The sequence below is a fragment of the Rattus norvegicus genome, chromosome 18 (genome assembly GCF_021556685.1).
Source record: "Rattus norvegicus strain SHRSP/BbbUtx chromosome 18, alternate assembly SHRSP_T2T, whole genome shotgun sequence".
NCBI lineage: Eukaryota > Metazoa > Chordata > Mammalia > Rodentia > Muridae > Rattus > Rattus norvegicus.
The window spans coordinates 27,322,612-27,336,742 of NC_141551.1; the positions used below are offsets into that span (position 1 = coordinate 27,322,612).

Consider the following 14,131-nt stretch of genomic DNA (forward strand, 5'->3'; position numbering starts at 1 on the left):
TATACCATTTCTGCATTTGTTTGCTTGATTAAACCCTAACCCTAACCTGTTAGTAATTATAGCATAACTATCAACCTTTAACTTGCCTTTTGATTTTTTTTTTTTTTTAATTTCCTCCTTGGTCTTGTTTTTGTATTTTTTAAAGAAACCTGAAGGAAAACCAGATCAGAAGTTTGATCAAAAGCAAGAACTTGGACGTGTGATACATCTCAGCAATTTACCTCATTCTGGCTATTCTGACAGTGCTGTCCTCAAGCTTGCAGAGCCTTATGGGAAAATAAAAAATTATATATTGATGAGGATGAAAAGTCAGGTAATGCACATGGCCAGGTTTTTCTAATAGTTCTCAATGTGGTTTGCTGGGAGGAGATGTCAATAGTTAGAAATGCATACATTTTAGTTAGATGCCCATGATAAAGCATTAAAGTTTTAAAAAGTACAAAGTGGGAAATAGAATAAAATAATTTTAATGCAGTTCCAGTAAAAGTAAACCATTATTGGTTTCTCTCCTTCCTTCCCTTCCTCCTTCCAGGCTTTTATTGAGATGGAAACCAGAGAAGATGCAATGGCAATGGTTGACCACTGTCTAAAGAAGGCACTTTGGTTTCAGGGAAGATGTGTTAAAGTTGACTTGTCTGAGAAATATAAAAAACTGGTGCTGAGGGTATGTATTGCTTAATACTCTTAATATTTTAGGTGACAAGGTCTAACTATGTAACCCAGTCTGCTCCAGGCTGCTGAATTCACCTTTTCCTAGCCTCTGAGGGTCTCTGGACTTTATTTATTGTACACTCTACTACACAGCCAGATAGACAGGCTTAATCTTAAAGCTTTAATAACTTATTGGGGAAGAAGAGCACTTGATATTCTTGCCAAGAACATGGGCTCAGTTCCCATCACCCACATGACTCAACCTGTGGCTCCTGTTTCAAGATCTGACCTGTAGTAGAACCAATTTAAAACTGATAAATAAATTGCCTATATTTATTTCCACCAGTAATTGGGTGTGGACATTTTTATGCAACCAATGGTTTTAAATTAAGGAGCAAGGTTTGCACAACAAAAGGTGCTATACGGGAGAATTCACTCTTCTTGGAGCAACTAGACCTTGGGATACAGAATTTAGCCTTATAAATACATAGACCAAAACTCAACACTTGATACTCTCTTCTAATCTCTGTGTATATCAGGCATGTATGTGGTATATTAAAAACATTCAGACAGGGATTGGAGATTTACCTCAGTGGTAGAGCGCTTGCCTAGCAAGCGCAAGGCCCTGGGTTCGGTCCCCAGTTCCGAAAAAAAGAAAAAAAAAATTCAGACAAAACCCTTATAAAATAAGCCCAAAAAAGCCCATATAAAGATGAGAACTCTGGGCTGGGCACAGTGGTACACACTATTAATCCCAGCACTTGAATAGCAGAAGCAAGTAGAGGTAGCTCCCTTGAGTTACAGAGTGAGATAGTGCCTCAGAAAAGAGAAGAAAAGGTATCTTTTTTTTTTTTTTTCCAGTATATTTTGTTTCATGAAAGATCTTCCATTTCAACCCGTTTAATTATATTACCAAAATGTTACATTGCTTGCTTCTATATTGATTCAGTGGTGAGATGAAACTTTTAAATCCAGGCAGATTTTGTTGGGTATGGTTGTACAGATTGATTATATAAAGGAGAGTTACAGATTGTTACTTGATTGATATGTATGTTCTAGAAATGAGTAAGTTTTAATGTATTTAACTTTTACAAAATTTTTATCTTTTAGATTCCTAACAGAGGCATTGACTTACTGAAAAAAGATAAATCTCGGTAATTTGATTTTGCTTGTGTCTGTATATTATGTAGTAATTGCTAGTCTTTTGCTGTGAGAAACTATCTGACCAAAGCAACTTCAGGAAAGAATATTTTTGTTCAAAGTTCAAAGATTGGTGGTCTGACATAGATAGGAAGTAATGGCAGTGAGAACTTGAGAAAAGTGGTCATGTTACATCTGTAGTCAGGAAGTGAGTGAGGTGCATGCTTCCATTCGGCTTACTTTGCTCTCTCTTTTCAGTCAGTTCCCACCTCAGTTGACCCAGGCTTAGCGAGATGGATATTACCAAATTGGATTCAATATTAATCATGCATATTGGTATATTGGGGTTTAACTTTTCAACTCTGCAAATAAAATGTCTTTTTACAGGAAAAGATCCTATTCTCCAGATGGAAAAGAATCTCCAAGTGATAAGAAGTCCAAAACTGATGGTGCTCAGAAGACTGAGAATCCAGCTGAGGGTAAAGAACAAGAAGAGAAGTCGGGTGAGGATGGTGAGAAAGACACCAAGGATGACCAGACAGAACAGGAGCCCAGTATGCTTCTTGAATCTGAAGATGAATTGCTTGTCGATGAGGAAGAAGCTGCAGCACTACTAGAAAGTGGAAGCTCAGTGGGTGATGAGACTGATCTTGCTAATTTAGGAGATGTATCTTCTGATGGGAAAAAGGAGCCTTCAGATAAAGCTGTGAAAAAAGATGCAAGTGCAACATCCAAGAAAAAACTTAAAAAGGTAGGTTTTTTTGTTCTTTTGTTTTTTTTTTTTTTTTTTTTTTTTTTTTGGTTCTTTTTTTCGGAGCTCGGGACCGAACCCAGGGCCTTGCGCTTCCTAGGTAAGCGCTCTACCACTGAGCTAAATCCCCAGCCCCAAAAAGGTAGTTTTATATTGATGTTTTAATTAGAATACTAAGATCAATTTTTTATGTAAGTTTTTTCTTTTTGTCCAAACAGGGTTAGATATATCAGGTACAGTTCAAGATAAAAGCATTTAAAGAGGACACTGCATTATAGCTGCAAAAAAATAGTCAACTTTTAAGAAATTGTGGAATAAGAGTACAAGAAAGATGTATATAGGCTTTTGTATTGTAGTATATGTATTAAATTCTGATGTTGGTTTTCGAGACGATATCAGCCATACTGGCATGGCTGTGTGACCTTAGCACTTATATGTGGTATAAGCTCAGAAATGTGAGGTTCAATGTAGAGAGACCCAGACAACTACAAAGATGGGTATGAGTTTGAAGTTCAGTAACTTTTTGAGTACCAGATATGGTGATACATTGCAGGAGTGAGACAGAAGCAACCAGATTTCTCAATCCAAGAGAGCCAGGAAAACCGAGATACTTCCTCAAAAATAAGTAAATAAATGAATAAATAATTTTTTATAAGAAAAATAACTTTTTTTGGAGGGTCTGGAGAGATGACTCAGCAGTATAGCCAGATGGTAGTGGTGGGAAACACTAAAAAACAACATAAGGCTTTTTTGAAGATTTTTTTCCCCCCACAAAGTTTCTCATATTCTGCTTTTTCGTTCTATTGAGATGGGGTTTCTCTGTGTAGCCCTGCTGACCTGGAACTTGCTGTGAGGACCAGGCTGACCTTGAACTCAGATTGCCTGCTTTTGCCTCTTGAGCTCTGGAATTAAAGGCATGCACCACCACTTACCTAGCAAGGTTAGATATTTTAATGACTTATAAGGGAAATACATTAGAAAATGAAGGCTAGGGATATTATTTAGTGGCAGAGTGTTTGCTTAGTATTTACATAAAAACTGTACATAGTGACTCACACCTGTAAGTCTTACCACTCAGGGACAAAGAAGCAGAATGAGAAATTGAAGGTCATCCTAAATTATCTTGGGAACTTGAGGTCACCACAGGGTATATGAAACCTTGTCTCCCAAAAATAAAAGGTCGCTGGTATCTAATGAATGTCAGCCAAGATTGTTGTCTAGCCTTCATATTATTGAGCACATCCAGATATTAAAATGTAGCCTTTAATCACAGTACATGGGAGAAGGAGGCAGGCAGATCTCTATGAGTTCAATGAGAGAGCCAGGTCTCAGTTTCACAGAGAAACCCTGTTTGGAAACAAAGAATGAAGTTTCTTTTTCTTTCCTTTTTTTAAATGAGTATGTTTGTTTGATGGTGCTCAGTATATAGAACCTTGGGCACAACAAGTCTTAAGCAGGCTTTACCACTGAGTTGTACCCTCACTGGAATGTAAATATTCTTTTTAACATTTTTTGTGAAATTTTTTAAATGATGTATTTTTTAATTTTGTGCGTTTATGTTTTGATTGCATGTAAGTCTGTGAGAGTGTGTCAACTACCCTGGAAACTAGAGTTACAGTTTTGATCTGTCATGTGGGTCATGGGAATTTAATCTAGGTCCTCTGGAAGAGCAGTCACCATTCAACCACTGAGCCATCTCCAACCCAGATATAAATATTCTCCCATGTGTTTGTTTCTTAGATGAGTGAGGCTTTTCATTTGGTGAAGTATGAGTGTTGTTGACACTTGGTGGATTTGTTTTTCTACAGGGTTCTCTAAAGGTAGTACATTGAAAGAAAACACTTTATCACTGAGCAACAACTGTAAACCTTTTACTTTAATTTTACTATAACAAGCTAAATTGGCCATAATTGGTACTCTTATAACTGACCCTCCTACTGTTCCTTACACTATGCTCAGTAAACCTATTTTATTCTTTTTTTTTCCTTAAAAAATAAAAACTGAGGGGTTTTTTGTTTGTTTGTTTGTTTTGTTTTTTTCTTTCTTTTTGAAGACTTTACTAAGTCTAGCAGAAAAATTGTCTCCTTGCTTAAATAATATTTAAAGATTTCTGGTGCTGAGATTTTTTTTTTTTTTTTTTGGGGGGGGGGGTTCTTTTTTTCGGAGCTGGGGACCGAACCCAGGGCCTTGCGCTTCCTAGGTAAGCGCTCTACCACTGAGCTAAATCCCCAGCCCCGAGATTTTTATACATGCTAGGAAAATGCAGCATCTGTGAACTGTATTCTTTTTTTTTTTAAAGATTTATTTATTTATTATATATAAGTACACTGTAGCTGTCTTCAGATACACCAGAAGAGGGCATCGGATCTCTTTACAGATGGTTGTGAGCCACCATGTGGTTGCTGGGAATTGAACTCATGACCTCTGGAAGAGCAGTCGGGTGCTCTTAACCTCTGAGCCATCTCTCCAGCCCTGAACTGTATTCTTACCTAAGAAAGTGGTGTTTTGAGATAATAAGATAATAAATTGAAAGTCAAGCCTTGTATGAGAGCAAAGGGAATCTGAGGGATTATCATCTCCAGTTTGAGACTTGTCTCAAGGAAGAAAGAGACTATCTTTTACCCTTCAAGTAAGACAAATTGAAGGGATGCTGCAATATAATTGTTGCAGGGTAAATTTATGTTAACAGCATTTCCCAGGGAGCATGGAAGTTTTTGTCACTATGGGTGAGGTTGGTGATGAGGAAGATGAAATTTCATATGCAGGCATGACAGTTAAATAAAAAATGATGATGGTTTGGTTGAAATTAAGGTGGACAAGATTGAGGAACTTGATCAAGAAAATGAAGCTGCATTGGAAAATGGGATTAAAAATGAGGAAAATACAGAACCAGGTGCTGAATCTGCTGAGAATGCTGATGATCCAAACAAAGACGCAAGTGATAATTCAGATGGCCAAAATGATGAGAACAAGGAGGACTATACAATTCCAGATGAGTATAGAATTGGACCATATCAGCCTAATGTTCCTGTTGGTGAGCTTTAAAGATTTTTTTCTTCTTCCCCTTTTCTATTTCTCCCAACAAATTTATTAAAATAAGACTTAAAAATTGATCGTATATAAGCTCTGATAGTATATAAAGTTATGCCCCCTGGTAAATTTAATAATTTGTAAATTTACTCTAACACTGCTCTATATTTCTCTTTCTTGTGTCTCCTAATTTTGTATTATGTTACCATTCCCACTGTGTTTTCTCCTCATAATGATTTCTAAAATTACACATTGCTTTTTGTTTTGTGTTTGTTATATATTCTTGTCTTTCATTTTAAGACTACAATTAGGTGGCATCTTGAATATTAGTTAAGTAAAAAGAAAGGGTAATGTGATGTTGTTGGTGTTTTTTAGCTTAGGCCATACTGGACTTCTCACACATGTTTTCTGATTCAAATTATATTGACAGGAAAAAAAAGATTTGAGACTAAAATTTAAGTTTACTTAATTTGTAAGAATGTATGTTTGTGTTTCTAGGTATAGACTATGTGATACCTAAAACAGGGTTTTACTGTAAGCTGTGTTCACTCTTTTATACAAATGAAGAAGTTGCAAAGAATACTCATTGCAGCAGCCTTCCTCATTATCAGAAATTAAAGGTAAGGCTGAAGAGGAGACTTGTGAAAACTAACAAATGATAATACGTTATAGAAATAAGTGAGATACAATGTGTGTATGTCTCTGGACCCAGCATAATTCTGAGTCATTTTTCCATAATTGCCTGGGCTTTAAGGAGTTTAACGGGGTCTACAAATTTGAGTCTCTTTTTTACTCAAATGGTTAAACAAAATTTATTTAGTACACCCATAATTCTTAGACTTGGGAGATGAGATTGAGGAGACCATATCCTTCTTTAAGCTATGTGGCAAATTAACTACATTTTATGCAGTATAGTTTATCCATGTTTTCTCAAACTATTCAAATTTCAAAGATGCTAGGGGTCTGAACATTAAATAGAACACTTAGGCCTGGCGATGGTGATGCATGCATTCCATCACTCTGGAGGCAGAGGCAGCCCAATCTTTTGAGTTTGAAGCCTGCCAGGTCTGTAGATTGAATTTCAAGACAGCCAGGATTACACAGAGAAACCTTGGCTCAACAAAAGAAATAAAGAAATAGAGCAATTAAAAATTTTTGAGTTTCTGTGGTGCAGAGTTCTGTTCTATTTATTCATTTTAGAGACTGTATCTCCCTTTCTAGGTCATACGGGCTTTGAGATTCTTCTGTCTCAGCCTCCCAAAGTACTGGGATTATAAATATGAGTTACCATTTAAAGATTATTATTCCAATGTTACTCACTAATGATGTTCTTACTTATACCCAGCACATTATCTCTGCATTACACTATAAATGAGTAAAACCCATCAGAAAACAAGAAAAAGTCGTACTGTGTTTTTTAGTTAGGAGCCTCTATAAGGCCTGCCTGAATATTAGGAAATACAAGCAAACTTAAAAGTAGTACTGAACTCAATCGTAGGTAATTTGGTTTTTTATACTTTGTCATTTATAATGTTACAATTGCCACCTGTTGAATATACCTAATCTGCCAGTCAAAAATATTCTAACATGAGACTGGGGAGATGGCTCAGTGGTTAAGAGCACGGACTATTCTTCCAGAGGTCCTGAGATTGAGTTTAATTCCCAGCAATCACATGGTGGCTCACAACCATTTGTAGTGAGATCCAGTGCCCTCTTCTGGTGTGTCTAAAGAGAGTGACAGTGTGCTCACATAAAATTTTTTTATAAATTAAAAAAAAAATACTCCATAATACTGTGGTAGCTTAGTAGCAGAAATAAATTATCATCAGAATGTTGATACATTTAAAAATATTGTGTGAAGTTATATTTCAAGGGCTAGGGAGATGGCTTAGTTGTTAACCGCTTGCTATGAAAAGCAAGAAGACTGCTCCCTAGAACTCAAGTAAATACATGGTTGGGGTGGTGGCTAGATTAATTCTAGCTGTCAAAGGTGGAAATGGAGGAGGCTGGCTAGTGAAACCAGCTTTCTCAGCAAGTTTTTGGTTTCATTGAGGGACCCTTCATTAGCGAATGAGGTTGCAGGCAATTAAGGAAGATCACTGAGATAATCAATCGTGTGCTTAAAAATAAAATTACCTATAGGGGATAGAAATGCAGCTCAGTGGCAGAGTTCTTGGTAGCATGTGTAAGGTCCTGGCTTTGAAGCACAAAAATGAAAAATAGAAAAAGAGGTGTAATTATTACCTTTGGACTAGTTTTTATGGGGCCTCATCCAAATCTGAACTCCCTAACACTTCTGGTCCGAAGTGTTTCAAACGAGAAATTCTATTATCTTTGACAACTGGTGGATAATAGTAGTCTTGTATCTTAATGAATAATTTGTCCTTTGTTATATCATTTTTTGTTGTTTTCAAATGTATCTTTTTGTAATCTATATGTTTCCTGCCATTAAGTGCTAACAACCATTTACTTTGGGATGGATATGGCTTCATTCATATTGGAAATACATTGGATTTTAGGCTATGTGGGGTTAATACCAGTGTTGTTACCTAGAAGGTTATGCTTTATGACTTAAATATTTCCTTTTTCCTTCTGCATTAAAGAAAATGATGAATCAGCTGCATTAAAAAGTCACTAGGTAGTTTATGTTGCTCAAATTGACACTCAACTGTTTTGACACTTAACTAAATAGATGTTTTGTGGGGTTTTTTCCTTCTGTTCTTTTTTTTTTGTTTGTTTGCTTGTTTGTTTTCATTTTCTTTTTAAGGATATAATGGCTTTTAACCCTCTCAATCTGAAATAACAAATATTGCTATATTTTAACCATAAATAAAGAAACAAATTCTTTTAAAATATCCATGTTCCCTAAAAGTCTTAATAGATTGGTGTCTAGAAATTATACATTGGAGATTATAGATGGTCAGCTACCTCTGTTGTAAATATAGTCTTCTTAGAGCACAGCCAATCATAGCCATAGTCTTTCAAGTACTGTCTATGGCTCTTTTAGGTCAGTGAAATTGTTACAGCAAAGATCTAATCTAGCTATTCCGTATATGAATTCTCAATTGTAAAAGTTAGGGTTAATTGCACATTGAAATATCCATTTTTTCCACATTTGCCCATTTTTTTCATAATTATTGTGTCCTAGCCAGTTTAGTTCTGTATGTTAAGATTAACCCATTTATAAAATGTTAAAGGATTAGTGTTAAGTCCCTAAACTTGGACTGAATATTTTATTTTATAATTAATACATATACTAGGTGTTTCTTAAATTACTTAGTCCCTGTAATTCTTTTTTCCCCCTCAGAAATTTCTGAATAAATTGGCAGAAGAACGGAGGCAGAAGAAGGAAACTTAAGATGTACAAGAAGCTTAATTATTTCAAAGAAAACAATGGTTCTTTGATTTTAATGTTAACCTTTTTTAAATACAATACTGATAGTTAGAAAACTACTGTACTCTTTTGTTTTAGTGGAAAATAATAGATGTCTGTTCATGTGTTTAAGTGTTATAGCAAAAAGTACACATACGGTTAAGTTAATGAAAAAGTTTTTGTTTCATCAGTGACAACAGACAAAAGTACTTCCTAGAGATTTGACTGTTGTAAGTAAGCTATGGAAAACAACTTGCACCACTAAGAGAAAGATAACATAGAACCATTCAGAAAACTGAAATTTAGTAGTTTAAGGCTTCAAAGAAATGTCAACTTTTGATTCCATTCAATAAAGTACAAAACCAATTGTATTTTTTATTACTTTTCATCTGAAACATTCCACACTTTAATCTGAGCCTTGCAGACTTTTCATTTGACTTTGGAAGCTGTTTCGGTTGCATTGCATTTTTAGAGAACTTCATTCATGTGAGATTGGAATTCAAATGCAGGTGCAGTTTTCTTTTAATGTCATGCTGTTTAGATGATAAGATATATTAAGTAATTGGCTTTAGATTTGTAATTTTTTTCCTCTGAGTTCCTGCTAGGTTTTGTATTCTAGTAGTCAATGTTATTTCAGTGAAATGTAAAAATATTACCGTTCTCTTTGACCAGTATTAATTTCTTGAGAACCTATTGCTTGTCACTTGAATCCTGTAGCTGTCAAACATCTCCGGTATAAGCAACATTTGATTTTTGAAGTGTGTAAACCATCTATATTTTCAAGATGTAATTTTACATTTCTGCATTTTAAAAGTTTGGCCATAATTCTAGAAGCACGCTTCTAATTCATGTACCTGCACATGTGACCTTTGTGAGCAGAAATTTGCATGTATAATCTGTGTTTACTTGTAACTCTCTGGTTATATACTGCTTATATCTGTGGATTCAAGTTACTGAAGTGAATACCAATAAAAAAAAAAACAACCTAGGCCATGTTGATTGGTTGGTTAAACATGTTTGGAATGTTAACCAAAATATTTGTCCGTTGTGACTTTTTATTCACTGTTAAATTTTTATGCATGCTTTAACAAATTATTTAAGTCTTCTACATTGCTGTTCTAAAAACTACTAAAGATTTTGGTTTAGTGCTGATGGATTTCTTGTTCTTGTTACATGTCTAAAAATGAGAATTTTTTTTCTTTAACCTAACAGTTATAAATACTGAGGATAAAGAAACTGTAAAAGTTCAAATTCAGAGATATCTTGCCTTTAGCAATAGAATTGAAAATAGCATTGGAAAAATTAGTCTGTCACTGCTTCAAAAATCGGAAAGGAAATTTTGGTGAGTTAAATAATCTGAAGACCCGAGAACAGTTTCAGTGACAAAAAGTAATTGTCTTTCGACCTCTCCAGCCTACTTGTATTAAAATTATATTTCAAGTATATTGTTGGGTAAAATTTTAGTAACATGCACAAAAAATCCTTGCCAATCTTAGCTATTACTAATTACTTACCTTTTTTTTTCCCCCCTCAATCTAACAGCAACTAAAAAAAATAAAACTGTGGATAGGGCTAGGCACGGGCATTTATCTTTATTCCCAGCACTTGTGAGGCAGGGGCAGGTTTGCCTTGGAGTTGGATACCCTTGTGGTCTATAGAATTCCAGGCCACTCAAGCTACATTATAAAACCTTGTCTCAAAAGCAGACAGGCAAAAAGGAAATGTTCTTATACAAATGGAAACTTGATATCCCTCAACATAGATGGCTCATGTTGTGTGGCCTATTGTATGAATTTAGTAACTTAAGGAATGCTTTGAACAGGTTAGCTTGATTTGTGGCTTTAAGAAATCGGATTTTATCGGGGTGATGGTGATATAGGACTTTAATCCCATCACTTGGGGGTTAGAGGCAGGTGGGTGGGTGGATCTATGTGACAAAATTCCAGGACAGCCAGGGCTCTTACACAGAGAAACCCTATCTTGGAAACCAAAACAACCAAAAAGAAAGAAACAATGTCCACTTTGTATTGGTGGCGGTTTTGATGGTGTCTAGTTTTTTGTTTTGTAAATAAGCTGCTTATAATAGTCTGTAACACTATTTTTTTAGATTGTTTGAAACAAGGTTTCTTTGTATAACCTTGATTGTCCTGGAATTAGCTCTAAACTGGCTGGCTTGGAAGTCAAGAGATCCACCCCAGTGCTGGGGTTATAGGCATGTCTACCACTACCCAACTTGGCAATGGTTTTTTACTTTTGAGATGCCTCTAAATGCAGCTCACTTTGTATTGGCTAAGTATTTTATAGCATTCCTAAGCCCATAAGCCAGAAGTGATAAACGTATACTGTTAATCCCAGAACTCAGAAAGTGCAGGCAAGATCAGAAGAAGTTAAGGTCATCCTTCTGGAAACTGGAAGAGTTTGAGTTCCTTCTGGAATGCAGGCCCTATTTTGCACTATTGAAACTTAGAATCCTACTCAAACTTCTATATACCTGGTCACATGCCTGCTTCCCCCAAACCTAGTTTATGGCAAACCTATAATAGAATTGTTTCATACCTGTTATAAATTTGGACATATTCCCTGCTATTTCAGCCTTAGTCTTCTTATTTACAAATGTAAGTGAAGGTTTAAGAGATGCCCTGAGTTAATCTACAATCTCTTTTTATTCATTGCTATGAGTTCTCCTAGTCCCCACTTGACATTTGCGTTTCTTGTGTATCCTAGAAGTAAGTGCACAAAGTTAAGCATCAGTTTAAACCCAGCCTAAGCTGGGTAGAAGGTCTAGGGGGTAAGAGGAATTTCTAGCTATAGCATATGCCACCAACAGTTTTTTTTAGTCTTGTGCAAGAATATGGACACATTGTGGAGATCAGAGGTAAACTTTCTGGGATTGTTTCCTCCAGTTTGTTCCCCACATCAAGTTCAAGTTGTCATATGGCAAGTGTATTTACCCACCGAGTATTAATAACTCTTTAAGATTTACTTATCCGTTCACTTACTTTTTCCAGACAAGTTCTCACTATGTAGCTGGAATTTATTATGTAGAACAGGCTGACTTCTAATGCAGAGGCCTGTGTCTGCCTCCCAAGCACTGGGATTAAAGGCGTGCATGACTATACCAAGCTTCCTCTAAGAAATGTTAAGATTATTCATTATTCCTTTCCACTTCCCCTCCCATTTTTTCCTTGAGTGTTTTGAAGTTGCAGTGCTAGGGATTCAACCAAAGGGCTTGTGAGTAATGAAAAAAAGCACCCAACCACTGAGCTATATCCTCAACCTTTGGAATGTTACTTTGTATGGTGTGACAAATAAGTGAGAGAATTGAGACATGCTTAATTGTTTAGCATTTTTCACGGTAAAGTTTTGGAAGTTAAAAAATGTGCAGATAAGATAGATGTGGTGCCGCCTGCCTTCAATCCAGTGCTGGGAGGCAGGGGCAGGGGAATTCTTAAGCTTGAAGCCAGCCTGGATACAGAGCCAGGCCCAGGACAGCCAGAGTAAACAACATGATGTCCTTCATTTAGACCTCCATCCTAAATGGACCTGTCTAAAGATGTCTAGCTAAGTTTAATCACTAGTGTGGGAGATCTAACCCAGGTCTTTTGTACACTCTGGGTAGGTAAATACAATGCCACTGAGCTACTTAACTAATCCTTTATAAGACTAGACTTGAGGTGTTTCCGAAGCAGAGAGATTCCTACTGTGTGAGTTGGTTGGTTTTGTTTCAGGCAGTTTTGTTTGGAGGGTTTGATGTTTTTTTGTTGTGGTGGTTGGTGTTGGGAGTTGAGTCTACTCCTTTGAGTTTCAGAGCCACTGCCTATGAAAAGTAAGGCTAGTCTGCTCAACTTTGCCAGGATTAAATCAGAAATGAGATAACACTTTGTAGTCCAAACTACTCAAATGTCTCAAGTCACAGAAGAGCAATTTCAACATCATAGTGAGAAAGAGAAAACATTATTTATTGATTTTTTTTTTTTTCATTGTGTAGCTCTGGCTGTCCTGGAACTTGCTCTGTAGAAAAGTCTGTCGAACTACCTGCCTCAGCTTCTGGAGTGCTGGGATTAAAGGCCTGCGATACCACCACCTATCACACATTTAAATGGAAGAGTCTCTTTGCACCCTAAATTAGATTTGACTATAAATACAAGTTCCCAGCTGCTGCCTCAGTTATGAATTGACCTCCTATTTTATATGTGTGTCCCAGACTGGAAGTATAGAGCTGTCTTAACATTCTTGCCCAGCACGTGGGGTCCTCAATACTATTCCAAGAGTCCTTGGATATCTGTCTCCAGTCTTTGAAAGACACCTAAATTGTATTGTGATGTCATGTGAACCCGTGGAAAAGACTGCAGTTCAAACACTTACTAATGTAATGACCTATGAGATAAACATAACTCCTAATTTTCTGGTGTTCATAGGTATCTTAACTCCTCTTTCAACAGCGGCTGAGTTGTAGAAAACCAAGCCAAACTGGAAAAACCAACTTTCATTTTTACAATATTGTACTCAGGTCATTACCTGAGTAAAACTCTTAGAAAAAAAATGCTACAGAGTTACCACTTTAGTGACTCAATGCTGACACACATGCATACATTCAAAAAAAATATCAACTAACTGGATATGGGTGGCTTAGAAGGCTGACATATGGGGACCATTACTTGAAATTTAGTAAGCCACCTACCTACCAAGACCTTGTTTCCAAAAGATGTGCTGAATAATATAATCCTCAAGTTATTCAGAGATGCTTACTGACTTCAGTGGTGGGTTCAAGGATGTATGGCACAACTTGCAGAGGATAAAAATAATAACACTTAACACTCTTGTTCTTTTTGAAACATGGTTTTTGGGGTATTTTATTTTGAGACAGAGTCCTTGGCTGGTCTGGAGCTCACTATGTGGCTTCAGCTCACAGAACCTTCCTGTTTCTCCTGAGTACTGAGTTTAAAGGTATGTTGACAATTGCTAGCCAGGAGTTGGGGGGGCCGGGGGAGGGGTTGTGTGGCTCAGGCCATTCATATGTAGCTGAGGATGTTAAAACTGATCTAAACTGATCCTTCTGCTTCTACCCTCCCAAGTGTTGGTTTGTGCCACTATGCCCAGTTTTATTTAGTGCTTGAGATTCAAACTCAGGGTTTAGAATATGGTAGACAGGGCTGGAGAGATGGCTCAGGGGTTAAGAGCACTGA

The 14,131-nt window shown here is 36.5% G+C and overlaps 1 protein-coding gene across 16 annotated transcripts in view; it reads left to right on the plus strand.

Annotated features, from left to right (window-relative positions):
- Positions 1-13,349, plus strand: part of Matr3 (matrin 3) — a 42,166-nt gene extending 28,817 nt beyond the window's left edge. For 7 of the 16 annotated variants that reach the window (XM_087592326.1, XM_087592333.1, XM_087592328.1 and 4 more), the window contains 6 exons: positions 146-313; positions 533-664; positions 1,762-1,805; positions 2,179-2,542; positions 5,354-5,576; positions 8,880-9,980. In XM_087592326.1, the coding sequence (XP_087448452.1) occupies positions 146-313; positions 533-664; positions 1,762-1,805; positions 2,179-2,542; positions 5,354-5,576; positions 8,880-8,893 (945 nt within the window). In that variant the 3' untranslated portion in view covers positions 8,894-9,980. 16 annotated transcript variants of the gene reach the window in all.
- Positions 13,350-14,131: the final 782 nt, after the last annotated feature.